This window comes from Bombus pyrosoma, linkage group LG11, assembly GCF_014825855.1.
Source record: "Bombus pyrosoma isolate SC7728 linkage group LG11, ASM1482585v1, whole genome shotgun sequence".
NCBI classification, from domain to species: Eukaryota; Metazoa; Arthropoda; class Insecta; order Hymenoptera; family Apidae; genus Bombus; species Bombus pyrosoma.
In genome coordinates, this window is record NC_057780.1 from 14,617,190 (window position 1) to 14,636,810 (window position 19,621).

Below are 19,621 nucleotides of genomic sequence, written 5' to 3' on the forward strand. Positions count from 1 at the left end.
AGTTACCACCTTCCAGTTTTCATCATGGTGTGATGGTTTATTGTTGCTGTTTTCCGTCTCGACGCTCTTTTGTATAGTATTCATTACTATTTCGTTTGTATCTGAGCAGTTTTGATCATCATCTGTCGTTTGATTTAGATTTATTAAATCCGTCGTTTTATTTATGAAGTAGGTTTCGCCATTATTTGTTATTTTTATCATTGGTATTTGCTATTGCATTTTATATTCTCGACCGTTTGGCGATGGGCGCTGTCGTTAGTCCTTTGTTTTCCCCACTTGTCGCACTTTCACTGAAGCACTGTTTCACACGTCCGTTTAGCATGGCTGCTCGGGCAGAACTGCCCCTACGAAGATTGGTCAGGATTCGTAGATCAATTTCGCTACACAGTTCACGAAAACCCACGTATTGACGACTGTAAACGATTAATGTATCTCCGCTCTTGCTTAATACAAGAGGTTGTTCACGCTATAGTATCGTTAGGCAATGCAGCAGCCAATTCTCGGTCGTCTGGGAGATATTGAAAAAAAGATATAATTAACCGGCTAAAATCGTGGCTAAACATTTAAAAGAATTGTTTGATATAGCTCCTTTACAGCGAACATCATATCGTGATCTACAATCCTATTCAACCAAGGTAGAAGCTCACTATACGGCTTCAGACAACCGACTGCAGATACAGTGCTGCTGCATTTACTCACGTCCAAGTTAGATCGCGAGACCGAGTTAAGATGGAAGGAAAGGACAGAAAACACACCCTTCCCAATAGTTGAAGAACTAAACAATTTTTGAACGAGCGCTGCAATATATTAGAATCTACAGGATCAACAGATCCAACATGAGGACACGCGTTCATCACGTTGCACTCTCCGTCATCTTGTCCAATCTGCCGTGAACCACATGAAATTTGGAGCTGCAATATCTTCAAGGCGAAACCCGTCAGAGAACGCCTTATAGCCGCCAATGAGGTATCAGTATGCACCAACTATCTGGGGAGAGGACATGCACTTCTCCATTGCACCGCCGGATCCTGTCGTATGTGCGGGAAACAACACCACACACTGTTGCATGGGTCTGAAACTCGAATCCAGACTCGAGACATCACTAGCGGTCGAATTCTCGACACCCTCGACACCTTATCCGATACCTCATCCGACACCTTCTTCGACACTTTCACCTCACATCAAGATCCACCCCCAGCGACGACGGCATTATTCAGATGGCAACGAACATCTTGGATCGAGGCGTTAAGCGGCTAGGACCACTACCGAGCCAACCCGATTAAGATTATTGAGGGTCCGCAATAAGGATGTTTAGACATCTGATAGCTATTTTGCCTGAGGTGTGGAGTCTGGTTTGTGTAGAGAGTCACGGAACGTAATACAATGCTTCTTGATTTATCACAATCTTTATGTTTGGGCCCTATAATAGTACCAGACCCTGTATAAATAATAACAATAACTTGCAGTCACAAAGAACAAACGATTTTATCATGTCACATCGTGCATGCCGGATATATTCGGTGTTAGGAGCGAAAGGGTTAAAAAATATTGTAATAAAACTGTTGGAATTTAATTATTCTATATAAATCTTTATTTTTTAAAAGTTTAAACATAGAAAATAGCTAAAAATATGAATTTGGTATTTAAATATTAATATGAATGCTAGAATTCGAAATTGATAGTCTTTGTATAGCTTGTAAACTAAGCTATTTTCAAATTCTTCTACTTGGCGCAAATAGTAAAAGCAAAAAAGACTAAAAATAGTAAAAAGCAAAGAAGAAAAAGGATGGATTAGAATAATATTTTTACTCATCAAATACAGGAAGATCTTCAAGATTTTCATATTTTAACACTAGAACTACCGACGTTTGAGAGGTAGCTATCTCTACCAAAACAGGTCGATATGACTGATCTTTAAAAAATACGTAATAATGGAATATTCTTATATTTAGTGATTTATTATTATCTTAGAAAAGGAATTACTATGTTCTGAGATCATGAAGAATATATAATAACAACTATAATAATAACAATAAGTACAATAATGAAGAATATTTAATACCCAAATCTTTGGTAACAAGAATATTAAAATAAATTTCCATTGGTATAGAAGTATAATATAATAATATAATAATAAACGTAATAAGCATAATAGAATAAATAAAATACAACGTAAATTATTAGATACAAAAGTTATCATTCGTAACATTTCTTACAAATGTTAACTTTCTTCTGCGTGCATTTTCCGCATACATATTTTTTACAAACATTGTAAATTGTGGTGGTCTTATTATTATTACAATACCCTATCTGACAACATTTGCGTGAATAAGGTGAGTTCTTTGACGTACTTTGGATCTCAGATGCTCTTTGTTCTACTCGTAATTTTTCATTGTCAGCGGCAAGTTCGTCTGCTAATTGAAACATAAATTCTTTTCTGGATATCTGCTCACCTGTGGTTTCCTTATATAAAATCCAGGCATTTATGCCAGCTAAATCTAAAATATTAAAAAATACTTGAAGTGGCCATCTTCTTGATCCCGACTTCACGCTATATTTTTTTGCCATTTGGTCTGCTATATCTACTCCAAATTTTATCTTGTTATAAAATTCGACCGTTTCAGGTAAGCCCTTTTCGCTTTTTCTAATTTTGATGGTTTTATGTTTTGAGCTCAGAATAAAAACTTTCTTTTTCGGCTTACTTTTATAAATTGTAAGCGTAATCTCATTTGATCGATACAGCAGCGACGAAAAGCGAGCTATGGTACCCTTTTTCGTTTTACAAATTTTAGGGAGTTCTCTTCTGTTTCCGCGTATTATGCCAACCAGTGTGGTTCTTTTGGCTAATAATTTATATGCCAGTGACGAACTTGTAAAAAAATTGTCGGTCGTTATGGTCCTTCCCATCATACTATACGGTTCAATAAGTTTAAGTACCACAAATTCACCCAGAAGTTGCGATGGTGCTCGGTTTTCGTTCTTTCCTAAATAAGGAAATCCATTTACAATATATTTTGTTTGAACATCAGATGCCAGCCAAAATTTAATTCCGAATTTGTCGGGCTTATTCGGTAAATATTGTGTAAACCCGCATCTGGCTTTAGTTGGGAAAAGTTGTTCGTCTATTGTAATGTTTGCACCAGGTTTATAGCAATTCTGGCTATTTTCAATAAACGTATCCCATATGGTTGATATTAGTGCAAATTTGTCATTTTTCAAACGTTGACTTCTATCATCTTTTTTGTCAAATCGAATAAACTTCAATATTTCAAGAAACTCATTCCGACTCATTGTGCTGGAAAAGAAGTTTGGTCCCCATTTTGTATTCCACAAATATGAAAGTTTCAAATTTTTCGCTTTGTATGCCCCCCGTGCGTACAATATTCCAAGGAATGCTTTCAATTTTGTTTCTGTAAGGGTCCATTTTTTACCCAAAACACGAAAGGCTTCTGATTCGGTGCAAGATATTATACGTTGCAACATATGGCTGTTAATTAGTAGGGAAAATGCGCTAATTACCTTATCTTTCATGATGTTTCTTTTTGGATATGCTGTGGGGCCGGATTTGGCGTAGCTTGTACACTTTCAGTTTCATTTTCAGAACTTGAAAGCAGCTGAGCACGTATTTTTTTGCGTGCATTCAAAATGTTCTCTGGCTCACTTTCTGAGGACTCATTTTCTTTGTCACTAATGTCACTATTACTGTTATCACTACAAATTTCAATTTCTTTTTCCTCTGGTTCACTTCCATCACACTCAGAGAATTCACTATCTTCGATATCAGAGCATTCCACTGGTATCCTTTTCAGTTTTTGCAACAATTCGAATGCTTTCAATTGTTTACTCATTTTCAAGGCTTGTAAAATATTGTTTTATAAAACGATAAATCAGGTCTTATTCCAACGACTGTGTTCTACAGAATGACCGTGTGCAACGGCAAGAGCAGCTATTCCTATTACTTTGTACGTTACTTTACGGCTATGTTTATGTAAACAAACTTATAGATACTATAAATTATATCTAGATATCTAATACCTCATTTAAATAAACGAGTCTGATTTCAGTAAACAGATTAAAGAATCCTGTAACACTTTGACTTGTACTGGTATAAGTAGCCATGATACAAAATTTCTTTTATATTAAATGAATAAAACAAAATTAAAATTTATTATATTATTCCTTTAACTATCCCTGCAAAAGTCATTACACCATTGCGGAGAAAAAATATAACATGAAATAGGAATTTTAAGATAAAGTTGTCAAATCAGTCATTTTGACCGACGTGGTAGTTTTAGTATTAAGGTGATTTGCGTAGAGTTTAATCGCATATATTTCTTCTATTCTTATCTCCAGATTTTTTTCATTCATTATCTCCCGATATCCTCGTTTTATTGATACAAAATATCTTGATCAAGATAGGTAATGCTAGTAATAAAAAATAAAATAGACTGCACATAGGAGTCTATTTAACACTGTATATATTGGGTTGGCAACTAGGTGATTGCGGATTGTCAATACCACTTAATGACTTAGTTACCAACTCAATAGTTTGAATCACAATTTTTCATGACTAGCTAATCTGTAAATATGTAATTGTTCTCGAAGTTTTTTATATTATGTCAATATATTTGTTGTATATTTTATAGTGAAATATTAGTCCTCAATAAAATATGTTACATATATCTGAATTGGAAGCTAAATGGTTATTAAATATTAAATTGTCCCAAAAGTTTATTTCGTTTTATAAAGAGATAGTAGTTGCACAATATTTTTTGTTTTATATTATTTTATTGAATTGTATGTATTGTCTATTACAAAATGAATCAGACATAATTCAATAAAATAATATAAAATAAAAAATGTTGTGCATCTGTTATTTCCTTATAAAACGATACAAACTTTGGGACAACCTAATACTTTAATAAAAACGATTTTTAATTTGAAATTACATGTTACACAGACACACAAATATGTTTCGGAAATATAAATGCGAGAATTGCACAAGATAGGATAATTGTGAAAATAGATCGGTGAAATTTAATGTTTAAACTTTAGACTTTAATATAATTTAACCAAATATGAATGTATATTAAATCTAATCGATATAACTTAAAGTTATATGATCTTTACTACGAGAACTGTTTTTACGCTTTTTATTACATAATTTGCAGAGTACCAAACATAGAGTTGGAAAATAGCAGAGGCTTATCTCATCAACAAGTTGCAGTATTATATGCCGAATTAGTGAAGCTAACAAAACAATTACAGGGAGAAGTAATGATCTTTGAATTAACGCAACATGTTCAGAAATATTTACACGAGAATAATAAACCAAGTTACAGTAGCTTTTATGAAGAAATGGTTTCACGACGCCAAGAAAAGATCGAATATGAAATGTTGGAAAAGCAGTTGAAAGAAGATAAAGAAAGACAGGTTAGATACGCATATTATATAAATCATATTGTAATAAAATGAATAGCTGAGGTTACTGTCTAAGTTTATTGTCCTATATCATTCTGTACTGCAACAATCTGTTCCTTCAAAAGGGCAAATTATATGAATCAATGAATATAAATAAATTACTACATTACAAGGATGTTTGACCTGCCAGATTTATAAAAACACATAATTTTAAAAGATGCGATTTTTACGAATTATGAATCGATCATTTTATTAATGTAACTTATGATGAAACGAGTAAAACATATTCTGTAATTCTCGTATTCTATCTATTATAAAATTAATAACTTCTAGAATAATTATCTTTGTTATGATTATAAATTATCGTAAATTAAAAATTAAGAACCATGAAAGTTTAACTGCCATATAAATATGAGAAATCTTTATTAATTTTAATTTTTGTTATTACCTTATTGTTTTTACAAATTAATTTTGCATTATGATAAAAATAAATATTTTGATATTTTGAATAGTTTTGTTCAAGGATTCTATTGTAGAAAATAAATTAAATATGTGTATTTGAAAATATTGTATAATAATCGCTGAGTGTAAAAAATCATAAATATATGACGAAGCAATTGTATACAATTTGTTATTTTTAAAGTTGATACTTTTTTCATAATCTTTTTGTATTAATTTTAATTTATTAATCTAATTTACTTTAAAGTAAAGTTACATATTTTTCAATTAATTTAAATTATCCATTAAACACGTACAAATTGTTAAGTGTAGATACAGCAAAATTTTAATATTACATTTTATAATTTCATATAAGAATACAAATAGGGTGGGATAATAACTTTAATCATTTTGAATATCTCTGAAGGAAGCCATAAATAACTCCCGAAGGGTTTCCGGAGATTTCGAGATCACTTCCATTTCTTTAATTACTTACCGATACTTCTTTAAGTACATTGCTATTGAAAAAAAGGCAAACGAATCAAGCGGTAAAATTTGGCGACCCTTCGACATTCTCAACTTGCAACGGTTCGATATGGAGATTTAAAAAACACCAAACAACGATATAGAGTCAAAATTTGTCAAAGATGTCCTACAATGCCTTAAAGACTAAAATATACATAGATCTAGATCACATTTACAAAATAGATGAAACATCTTTGTTGTGAAAAGCTCTTCTAGATCGAACGTTAATTTTTACGATAGAAAAAAGGGCATATGAAAGCCAAATACAAGAAGATCGAGTAACGGATTTTGTGTAAATGCAAGTGGAGTTTATAAACTACATCTTTTTATTCATAGATACGAGAAACCGAAAGCGCTCAAACATGTCAAGTGAATTACCCGTTGTGTCCAAAACTAGGAAACAGATTTTGATGAATTGCAATGTATATTTGCCGATTGTTTGTAAAATCATTCCAAATTCATTGTAAAAAGTTCAATTGGAAAAATGAACTTGCAGGCGAATGTCGTTATTAGCATGCAATTGTGTCTCTCATATTCTAGCACTGGATAGACTAAATACCGATTATGATGTCGACGTCGTGTACCTTCTTGAAAATACCATGAACTCCTTCTTTCAACCGAGGAACCAGAAAATAGTAACAAAATTCAAAACTTTGTTTCATCATCGTATGCTAAGAGAAATCTTAGATTTTCCTCGCACTGATTTATTAAAAAAATCTTGAGACGATATATTACCCTTCAATAATTACTTTTCATGGGAGCGATTCCTAAACAACGTTGTGAAAAAAGAAACCATAAAGCAAGAAACAGAGGTGGAGCATGTTTCAAATATATTCAGTATTACTGGGGTCAAAGAAATAATTGCCACAATTATTCAGTATATAGTGTCCATAGATGAAATTCAGAAATGGTCTTACCGATCTGTGAATAAATTGAAGATAAAGTACAACAAACGGAAAATGGAATGATAAAAAACAGCGTCATCACCAAATCAGAAAAGAAACCGTTGTTTAGACAAGAAGGAAACCAAACACATTAATTTATTACTATATGCCGGAAGTCAGACACCGTGTATATAATTGCAAGTTAATACACTAAACTCTACTATGAACAAGTGTGTCTAAAGAATTTTAAGAAACTGTCCTAGGTGAAGAAATATATCCCCGACAAAGATGCGAGTAATTACATAAAAAGGTGGTAAGTAATAGCTTCTTAAATAATTAATTATTTCACTATATGTACACATATATATATATATATATATTTGTTCATACATACTTGTTATCAAATTTTTTATATCAACCCGACTTAAGAATTGGACAACGTTTGATGTAGTACACACTTGAAATGAAAGATACTTAGAGGGTTGCATTTCAATTCATTCTTATCCGGAAAATTGTACTTATCCACTGATAATATTTTGATGAATGTAACATATCAAATTTAAAAAAAACTAATTCTTCTGATGAAATGATTCATGTTTTGTGTTTATCTTATATGTATACATATATCGTAGGACTAAAAAATATGCAAAGATATATACAAAATATTACACACAATTGGTTCAAGCTATAAATCTAAAATGGTAGAAAATAGACAAAATTAATTGAATGATGCATGAGTCGGTGGATATGTCCATTCTGGAAATGTAAGCGTTCTGAAGATTTTAGTTATACATGACTAAATATGACTGTAATTTTTGTACATAATTTATTATACAAATCAAGATGCATCGTATTAAAGATAAGAAAAACGTAAACACAAGAATACAGCGTTACTTTTTTCGCGTTTGTCGTACTCTAAATTCTATGAACCTCGTTAATGCCGAGGCCCTCTCAGACGGTCTCACTGGCGTAAATGGTAATTTTAATAATAATTATATTCGTCAATTTATAAAAAAAATCTATAAATTTTCATTGAAAAAACTTATTTCGATAATACTGCAATTACAATCATTTTAATTAATAAACATGGCAAGTCAAACATCCTTTTATCTTTCTTGTTTTTAATGTTTAAATTGCAATTTCTGTAGGCTACTGCTGTTCTACAAATATAATTGTTCTAATCATATTAGTATTGATCATTTCGAAAATATATCTGTTTTAATTCAGATATTGTATCTACAAAAATAATTGCAGGTATTGCAGGATGAAATCCAAAAAAGGCAAGAAGCTTTAAAAGCTGAACTTCGTAATCGGAAAGAATCTATTCGCTTATATTGTGATCGATCAAATAATCCTTCTCAATCAATACCATCATCTCCGCAAGAGAGATCACGGATTTATTCTCGAAGAAGATGTGCTAGTAGTTCTGAAAGTTCTGACGGTTTTCTATGCGAACATAGAGGCACAAAATTATTACACTTTGATCATAATAAAGGTATATATTTTGGTAGATAACTTTAGTCTGTTGTCTCAAACTTGTGCGTTAAACAAATAATTCAATTTTACTAATTTTTATAACGTATAATAATTATAGGTGAACGACAAGTGTACAGAGCAAAATGTATGGGTCATAGTACTAAGGGATCGGTCGTTTATGCAGGTGTGGATATGACAACTGGAGAATTGTTTGCAGTTAGTGAATGGACATTAAAAGTAAATAATAAAATTGAAGAAAATAATATCCAACATATCATGAAACAAGTAGGAAGTTTAGAACAAGAAGTAAATCATTTACATAAATTACATCATCCAAATCTTGTACATTATTTAAATATGAAGTATCTGCAGGAGGAAGATGATGTACTTATTTATGTTCTTCAAGAATTTGTGGTAGGTATGATGATATTTAGTTATAATTCAGACTAAAGATACAATATTTGTAATTATAATTATTTGAATTAATTTTTCTAAAAGTGAATAAATTGAAGAACTATGTAAATATAAGGGACTTCGTAAAATTCGTATAATGCGGATTCGTATAACATCACACTCATAGTCCATATACATAATACATGTGGTTTGTATCATATAAAGCTGTTTCCTATAACGTGGAACCTATCCCTTGCGTTATACGGAGGTCCACTGTATTGTATGAAATATATTTCCTGAAATAAGTTTCACTAATTAAGTTAAATAACTTAAATTTTATACGTTTAAATAAACTTTATTCTACAGCTATCTTAACATTTCAATATTTATGATAAAGTTCATTTATTTCGAAAAAATTACAAAATTATTATATCTGTAAATACAAATACATACATACATTTTCTAATAATAGCAACTTTTATATAACATAATTTGATCGTTCCAATAATATGAATTGATTTAATTTTTATGATTTAATTTTTTAAAGAACTAAAGTTTCATGTATGCTATCATATATGTTAATTATCGGATTTTAGATAGGTACGAGTTGCTCCTTTTTTTTACTGGAAAATATCGCAGTAGACATCGATTTCCTGCGATATTTGGCAACTGGCATCCTTTCTGCTTTAAGATATCTCCATGAGAATAATGTTGTCCACAAAGATCTACGTGATACCAGTATCTATATTGATAACACAGGAGTGGTTAGATTATCAGATTATTCTTTAAATAAAAGATTATCTGATATTTATCAGACATGTACAATAATCAAGCCTGAACCAGATTTTCCGAGTGTACAAGGCAGAGGTGGAAAAAAGGCAGATATCTACCGTTTTGGTATTCTTATGTTTTCTTTATTAAAAGGAATCATAGTTTCTGGAGATAAAATCGATCCAACAAAAATTGTACAGGTGTGTTTCTCTACATACAGAATACAAATAATCTGAATATTTAATATAAAATATAAATAAAAAAGAAAATTTAATATAGCTAAATATACAACATATAGAAAGAAATTATTATAATAAAAAATATTTGAGGGTAACCAAAAAGACATAATTTATTAAATATAATAATATTTATTGTACTGTAGACTACATGTTTATTATACGGACGTTATTTGGCATACTTTACAATTTAAATGTAGAGGCCTATGCCTTTATTTAGTAAACATACAATCAATTTCACTTTACTGTTTAGTAATAAAGCTTTATAAATGTGAAATGCAGACGTTTGCTAATAAGTAATTATGCATTTTATTTCAGTAAAATTTTAAGTAAAAGGTTTAAATAAGAAATTACATATTAATAGATTCTTTATTTATTCTACGCTTCAACTTTAACAAAAATTGATAATATCATGTATTTATATGATGTATATGACACATGCATGTTGTTAAACAATTCCTATTACCTCTGTTTAGTTAATTCGAATAATAATCTGTTCATTATGTACATTTTGTAAGCAATATCATTTCCACAGCACGCCTATAAATAATCAGATTAAATACTAATTTAAAGCAAATGATTTCTATCTAAGTATAATTATTTTAAATAAATATTTAAGTAAGAAGAAACATATGAATCACATTTTACTCATTTCTTCTCATAAAGGAATCAATTTTTTAATTGTTTTAGCTTGATCTTCAAGATTTCTTATTAAAGTGCCTTATCAATGATGAAAGAAAACGTTGGTCAGCCGAACAATTGTTAGAACATTCGTTTATAAAGGCGCCTTTAACCCATGGATTATCGCCCCCAAAAATACCACGGAGAGATGAACAAGAGAATCATGAACCAGAAGAACCAGATGCAGATATTAGACAATATGTACCTCCATTAGGAGGTCATACAAGAATTACGAATGAATTCGAAATTCTTGAATGGCTTGGTAGAGGTGCTTTCGGCGATGTTCTAAAAGTAAAAAATAAATTAGATGGTGGAATTTATGCTATTAAAAGGATAGAATTGAATCCAAGAAATAAACAACTTCACAAAAAAATTACCAGAGAGGTGAAATTGTTATCTCGGATGAATCATGAAAATGTAGTACGATATTACAATTCATGGATAGAAAGTGCTATAATAACTGATGCAGTAGAAGAACATGCATCCATGACATTTTCTGAAAAAAAGAGTCCAGAGTTGCTTAATGTAATTGTTATATCTATATTATTTTATTACTTAATTTTTTAATTTGAGGATTCCTAGATATTTGAATTTGAAATTTAATCATTAGAATTTTATTTTATTTTCTACTTGTTTTCCTAAACATTGCGATAGTCTGTATTTGTTTCATTTTTGAATAGTAATATAATATTTAAGATTTTAACTTAAGATTTTTAATGATTTGTAATGATTTATAGGAAACTACTTTTATATAAATATTAGATTGTCCCAAAAGTTTCTTTCGTTTTATAAGGAAATAATTCTGTTGTTCTATTCTAACAAAATGGATCATACATAATTTAATAAAATTTCCTTATAAAATAAAAGAAACTTTTGGGACAACCTAATAATTAATTTTGATATCAGATGTGATTGTTGATTAGTCATGATAATTTCGTGAATAATTTTTCCTTTAATCTATAATTATCTTTTAGCATTTAATAACGGATGATATTGAAAAATTAGCACCACCAATACACGAGGTTGAATGGAATGTTTCATACAAATCTCGAACAAATACAACACTTCCAGCTGACAGCGATGAGGATAACAGTGATGCGTCCAGTGACACTGACAGTGATGAAGATTGTGCGTTTTTGTAAGAGATTCATTTTTGAAATGATGATTTGTAGGTGACATATCTTTATATTACAAAAATACTTTCTCATAAAAATAAATCATGAATTTGGAAATATATAAAGATTAAAATTACATATATTTTATTCTAAAACAAAAATATTAGTGACAGAGTTGTTTACATTCAAGAAACAGATTCTTTTTTGAATAGATATATAAATAGGTACGAAATTTACGTATCAAACGTTAAAAGTCTAAAATTAGCAAATAAATTAACAATTAATTTCCATTCAATTATACATTCCAGAATTTAGAAAGCATTCAATAATTTATTACTTTATGTAATTAATTTATTAGAATAAAAAAAATGAAAAAATTATGTGTAATTGAATATACTTTAAAGTATAGAATAAGATGTATAATTTTTGACCATAGGAACTTAAAAATTAAGCATATTGAAGTATATATTCACAACATATATACATATATAATTTATATTAATTGAACCTTATGTTGTTACGAGTAATTTCTAACAAATTTTCCAGAATGCAGAATCTTCTGAGAATGGATTCTTCCGATAGCATAGAATTTGTAGGAGATACAAACCATCAAGCATCTGCATCAAATATAAAAAGTGATGAAAATGGGGATATGAATGAATCAAAAGAAACAGTCAGAGAAATTCAATTTATGTATATTCAAATGGAATTCTGTGAAAAGAGTACTCTTCGGACAGCAATTGATAATGGAGTTTATGAAGATCAAGAAAGAGTGTGGAGATTATTTCGAGAAATTGTGGAAGGTCTAGCACATATTCACCAACAAGGAATGATACATAGAGATCTAAAACCAGTAAATATATTTTTGGATAGTAATGACCATGTAAAAATCGGAGATTTTGGTTTAGCAACTACAAATATACTTTCATCCTTTGTACAAACAATGGAAACTGATAAAGAATCTCAAGGTTTTGAAAAAGGTAAATATCTTCACAGCGACGATATTTATGTACTATTATTCTATAGGTATTTTCACGTATATACAGGGTGTTTGGCTATAAGTGTAAAAATATTTAAGGGGCGATTCTTGAAGCTAAAATAAGATGAAAATCAAAAATAAAAAAATTGCGTTTCCGACTTTTCTTTTTAGAGTAGGCAGGTATAATGTTTAATCTACGATGTTCCTTACAAAACGTCGCGCAGCGTGGTTTACACGGTTTACAAATGTCACAATCCTCTTCTCTACGACTTGTACGAGGTAAGCTGCTGCCCATGTATCGTTCGATTTGAGCATTTCTGTGCACTTCGCTGCTTAGGCTGATCTATTTTATCTTCGTGTAAGGAGGTTTGCTCGCGCACAGGGATATTTCGGCTAATTTTTAATTGTTAATAACTAAAAACAAAGCCTAAAACGTAATTTTTTTATTCTTAATTTTCATCTTATTTTAGCTTTAAGAATCACCCCTTAAATTTTGTTACACTTGTAGTCGAACACTCTATATATAATGTATTATGTAATATATTTCAGGGATTAGTTTTGGCACAGAAGATGTTGGATCTCTCACAGGACAAGTAGGCACAGCACTTTATGTAGCTCCAGAACTTACAACAAAAGCAGCAAAAGCTATTTACAATCAAAAAGTTGATATTTATAGTCTTGGAATAATATTGTTTGAAATGTGTTACAAACCTCTAACTACAGGAATGGAACGAATTAAAGTTTTGCTTAATTTACGATCGAAAGAAATTATACTTCCATCAGAAATACAACAAGCTGATATGTCACGACAAATTCATATCTTACGGTATATAGTACAGACTAAAATAAATTAATTTAAAATACGTGTTAATTAATTCTCGGTTATTACAGGTGGTTATTAAATCATGATCCTAGTCAACGGCCCACTGCTCAAGAACTCCTTTCTTCGGAATATTTGCCTCCTGCACGACTTGAAGAGACGGAATTGCAAGAAATGATCCGGCGCACTCTTTCAAATAATCAAAGCAAAGCATATAAATATTTGATTTCATGCTGTTTTACGCAGGAAGTTAGTCCTGCAGACGATATTACTTACGATATGAATTTACCTAGTAGAGGGCATACTAACTTTATTGCTTGGAGAAAACATCAAGAAGGAGTTAAAAGCAAAGTAATCGAGGTTTTTCAAAGACATGGTGGTGTTTACTTAGGAACTCCTCTATTGATACCAAAATCGCATCAATTCTGTAGCTTTTCAACTTCCAGTGTAAAATTAATGACTCGTAATGGAAACATTGTTTGTATCCCTCATGATTTACGCGCTGCGTTTGCAAGATACATAGTATGGAATAATGTACCACATATTAGAAGATATGCAATTGAAAGAGTCTTTAGAGAAAAAAAGGTATGATTTTACTAAACAGTTTATATCATCGTAAAATTACTCTATTAATACGAGATAAAAAAAATAATAAAATTTAATGTTTTAAAAATCAACAAATAATTAAAATAACTATATAATGTTGAAAATTAATAGGGAAGAAAAACAATCAGCACAGGTACATAGCTAAGCTCTTAGAATGGTAATTTATTATTTTGATAACAATTAAGTAAATCTAATATCTAAATACTTTAACTTTTAAATAAAGACTAGTATGAGTTCCTACAGTAAATATTTTGTAATTTCTGCTAGACAAAATTCTATGATTACAGTTTTATGTTTATCTATTATTTTAAAAAATTAATAAAATTTATGTTTATTTCTTATTGTATTCTAAAAGCAATTAAGGAATAAAGCATTGATTTTTTTAAGTACTTAAATATTATATAAGTTAGCAAAGTTTCTATATTTCATATTATTTTTAGGTATTGGGCTTTCACCCTAGAGAACTTTACGAATGCGCATTTGATATAATAGGCCCTACTCCTGATAATCTTCTAATGGAAGGTGAATTAATATACATTGTTTGGGAGATCATCAATGAATTACCTCCATTACAAGAACGAAATTTTACTATTCGTTTGAACCACACCTCTTTACTACAAGCTGTATTAATGTATTGTGGAGTAGATAAAGAAAAATATCAAGATATTTATTCAATCCTTCGAGATGCACGTGATGGAAAATTTACAAAGTTTCAAATACAGACGCATTTAATAAGTTTATGTTTGACTGATCAGGCTATGGAGACATTATTCAATTTGTTTGAAACGGAAAGTTCTGTTGCTAAAATTCATAGTGTTCTAAAAACAATTACACGAAGAAAAGGAGATGCTGCTGCTTTAGCTAGAGAAGGACTGAAGGAAATTGAGATAGTTATGGAAAATATTGGAACACTTGGAGTAAAGGTAAAAACTGTACTATATTAATAAAATTATATTTAAAATATAACTAAAACAATTATTTGTAATTAAAGAAATTTCTTTTGTTACATATATCATCTTATAGTTTTTATTCTAAAGCTAAACATACAAATATTATATAAAGGTGTAATAAAATTTGAATTATTTCTCTTCTCAAACAGTGGCCTGTACTGGTTGTACCTCTTCTAGTGCACAATATAAATCAACATAGTGGTATAATTTATCAAATTACTTATGAAGTTAAGCGGCGTAAAAAGAAAGGTGGAGAAGAAGTAATAGCAGCAGGAGGTCGTTACGATAAAATGCTTTCTTCTTTTAAAAAAATTCTTGAACGTACAGGAATGGCCAGTAAAGAAATTAAACAATATGGCGCTGGAATTAGTATCTCACTAGAAAAACTTGTTTCTGCAGTCTCGGAAACTTCAGAATCTTTAGAATGCAGATACGGTATCGACGTTGCCATTTCTTGTATGGGCAATCATCATCGAGAAAAGGAGATGATCGATCTCTTAAAAGAATTATGGAGTCTTGGACTCAAAGTTACAATTTTAGATCTGGTTTCCCTTGAAGAAATCCTTGAATATTGTCGAGAAAACTCTATCAGTCACGTTATTCTTTTAAAAACCGGAGAAAAAGGGAACATAAGAATTCAAAGTTGGGAACGTGATAGGTATCAAGAAAAAAGAATGAGTAATCAAGAAGTTGGAGAATTTTTTCAAAGATTAGATAATTCGATACCTGTTCTAAATAGATCTGAAAGCAAAACAGTAACAAATGATTGTTTTTTGAGTAATAACAATCCAGTTAATGTCAATATTAATTTTATTTTATCTGAAAGAGACAAACTTTCTGGTAGTTCTAGAAGAAGTCTAAAAAATTCTATGGTTGCACAGATGTCTACATATTTCCAGAGGATTTCACATAAAATTCCAATTGAAATATTTGCATTATTTTTAGAAATGAGTGTTATAAGAACAATAATAAGTTTCTTAGAAATTGATGAAGAAGACCAAGATTTTCTAAAAAGTATACAAATTATCATAGACAAGTAAGTTGTTGTTATTATTTATTATTTATTTATTTATAAAATCATGTTAAAAAATGAAATTTAAAAAATTAATGATCCTTAATTTGGTTAAATTTCATTTGAATGCTATAAATTAAATTCTGTTTGTGTATCTGTATATAAGAAAAAGATATTATGTATAATAGAATAGAATTTCTGAATTGCTTTTATTATAGCACAAATTTACAATAATATTTTAACCCTTTGCCGTTGGATATCGCTATAGTAGCGTTATTTAAAATCTGTCTTCAAAATCGGATGGCGTCACTATGGCGATATAATCTTTTTCTGTAAAGAAAAGGTAACATAAGTATATTGAAGAGATATTGTGAATATTTATTATTTTTTACCATCTCTTTTTAAGTATTTCTAAGAAATCTTGCAATTTAGTTTTTAAAAATAATTTCATTTGGATATCCAGTACATTTTTGTATTGAAGAAACAATTTGTAATCAATCCTGTGTACTAAGGAAGGTAATTCAAGATATTCTCTGATATTCTATGTGCAAGATTATAATATTTGATGTTATTTGTATTTTATCAGTATAATCCTATTTCTAAAATGAATTCCTAAAAATGACAAAGAAGCATAATAATGATTTTCGTACTATTGAAAGTGATTATGGCTTTGAATTTGAAATGTATGATGAAAATATGAATATTCCTAATGTAAATAATGATAGTGAAACTAGTGACAGTAATATAATTTCTGTCATAAAATTAAAGATAATAAAGGCTGAAAGTTATAATGAGGATAGTGAAAATAATAAAGAGGAGCATGCAGAAGAAATAGAAGATTTAAGTGAAAGTGATGAAGAATATTACAGAATATTAAGACAATTTGCCATTTACTTTTGATTTTAAAACTTTTCCATGAACAGTAGAAGCACAAGTATCACAGAGTATAAAAAAATTATTGGATTTTTTAAAGTATATTTTATTAATATATTGATAAAGAATATAGTACAAGAGATAAATGAGTATGCAAAATAGAAGATAAGCGAAAAGCAACTGTCCAAAAAATCAATTTGGTATTCGTGGATGGATGGGACAAGAAAAATTTATAACTTATGTTGGTGTAATCTTAATATGGAAACAGTGCCATTTCCATGTATATCAAAGTACTGATCAATCTATTCAGACATCTTCATAAAAGACAAATTCTCTCAAATTTTTTGAACATTACATCTATACATCAATCTTTCACAAGGCAAAAATTTGAGAATCTCTACTTAGATGGCAGACAATTTTCTACAATATATCAACACAAATTTTGCAGAACATACCTGATAAAGGTATTTGTGTACATGAATCTGTAGTAAAATTTAAAGATAAAATAACCTTTGTAACATACAATCCAAACAAACATGCTAAATGGAATATTAATACGAATTAACGGATGTGGAGATTGGCTATATTTATTCAATCTTACCCTATTATAATAGTTTGTTAATTAAGAAGCCGCTCAAACTAGGACTTCCGGTTAATTCTCGAATTACATTGACGTTGGTTAAAAAAATACTGATTAACATTTCAAATGTTGAAGGTTATTTAATAGAAGCTACTTTACAAGTATGCCACTTACTGATGAGCTGAAATTAAAAATTCATTTAACTGATACTATAATGCCAAATGGAAAATATTTTCTAGCTGCTATTAAAGAACTTAAATTTTTGAGAAAGTCTACTGTGGCATATAAGAGAAATAATACATTACTCTGCGCGAAAGCGCAAATGAGTTGTAACTTCTCTGACCACCTATGATGAAGCAAGAAAACAATCCATTAAAAGAAACATATGTTGTGATGATACAGTAGGTATAACAAGGCCTATTATCGCTATAAATTATATGAAAAAAATACGAGCAGTAGATCGCGTTGACCAATATCCACTAACGTACTGTTTCCTCAAGAAATCGTTATTTTTGGAGGGATATGGAAATGTACATTATCAAATCGTATGGAATATATAAAGCCATAAAATAAAATAACCATGAAAAATCGCTAACACGTAGAAAATCTATAAAACTACTAATTGCAAATTAGTAGAATTATTAGAAATACAATTAGTAGAAAATTTTCGGTAAGGCCGTTCATCTAGAACGCAACCTTCAATCTCACATGCAGAAATTAAATTAAATAATACACTCCATATACTTCATTCAGGAAGTAAACAAGATTGTGCAGTAAGTTCGATCAGAAGAGTTCCAGGAGGAAGATGAGAAACATGCACCTATTGCGGTACTTGTACTCGGAAACTCCATATCGGTGATTATTTTAACAAATATCACTGATTAACTTCTCTGATTTAACAAATATTACTTTACAAAATTAAAATTTTTTAATTTTTATACACTATAAGTAATATGCAATAAAATATATTTGACCCAAAATAATTTTTTTATGTCAAAAGTGACATTAAATATAAACTTCAATTAATTGATAATACCACCAGAAAAATATGCCGACTGCAAAGGGTTAATACCTATTTAAAACTAATTTACAGATTTTTAATAACGAAAATTTTTGTCTGCCCTTTTAGACATCCAAGACATAAAAAATACATAAAGGAGATATGTGAAGAAATGCAAGAAGTAAGGAAAGAGAAACAAAGACCTGTATTAATACTATATAGTTTAATCAATAATCAATATATGACTCTCTTATAAACTAAATTTTTCTACACAAAACATAAACATATGAACATGAAATGTCATAGACGGAGAAATATGTAACTAAAGTTACAAACTGATTTTTAATAAAATAAATCGTTCTTTTTTTACATTCATTCATTTTTCTGAAATTTTTTACTCCTGTAGACCTTTCTTTGTCTTCCTTTCAATAAAGCTACAATGAAAAAGAGTAAGATAAATATAAATATTTTAAATACATACGAATATGATTGTTTATATCTTCAATTTTATTATATGTTATTATAATTATACAATATAATTAAGAATATTTTCATTTTAATTACTGAAAAAAATTGAAATAGAAGAAGATGTTATAAAAAAATATTTGAGATTAAACTTGGTTATAATTCATTCTATGATAACCAACTTTCTTCTCCATTTTTATTATTACAAAAATTATTTAAAATTTTCCATTCATTATAAGTATATATGTACATATATACTTACATATTATACAGACATGAGTAAAGCTCTGTATAATATGTATAAGCATATCTTTTCGCGAAAATTATAGGTTATGCTCTAGAACAATATAATACGTAATATTACATGTAATAAGCGTAATAAAAAATTTACGAAAT

General features: G+C 29.5%; 1 protein-coding gene and 1 pseudogene across 5 annotated transcripts in view; one reads left to right on the plus strand and one right to left on the minus strand.

Annotated features, from left to right (window-relative positions):
* Positions 1-19,135, plus strand: part of LOC122573121 (eIF-2-alpha kinase GCN2) — a 34,373-nt gene extending 15,238 nt beyond the window's left edge. For 2 of the 5 annotated variants that reach the window (XM_043739099.1, XM_043739098.1), the window contains 12 exons: positions 5,172-5,433; positions 8,523-8,763; positions 8,863-9,158; positions 9,734-10,108; positions 10,835-11,350; positions 11,800-11,963; positions 12,487-12,920; positions 13,469-13,745; positions 13,811-14,324; positions 14,786-15,268; positions 15,445-16,331; positions 18,890-19,135. In XM_043739099.1, coding sequence (XP_043595034.1) covers positions 5,278-5,433; positions 8,523-8,763; positions 8,863-9,158; positions 9,734-10,108; positions 10,835-11,350; positions 11,800-11,963; positions 12,487-12,920; positions 13,469-13,745; positions 13,811-14,324; positions 14,786-15,268; positions 15,445-16,331; positions 18,890-19,016 — 4,470 coding nt within the window. In that variant the 5' untranslated portion in view covers positions 5,172-5,277 and the 3' untranslated portion in view covers positions 19,017-19,135. Of the gene's footprint in view, positions 1-5,171; positions 5,434-6,944; positions 7,582-8,522; positions 8,764-8,862; positions 9,159-9,733; positions 10,109-10,834; positions 11,351-11,799; positions 11,964-12,486; positions 12,921-13,468; positions 13,746-13,810; positions 14,325-14,785; positions 15,269-15,444; positions 16,332-18,889 lie in introns of those variants that run through there. The other 3 variants (XM_043739101.1, XM_043739100.1, XM_043739102.1) reach the window with 3 other exon arrangements.
* Positions 2,126-3,531, minus strand: LOC122573125 (annotated as a pseudogene).
* Positions 19,136-19,621: the final 486 nt, after the last annotated feature.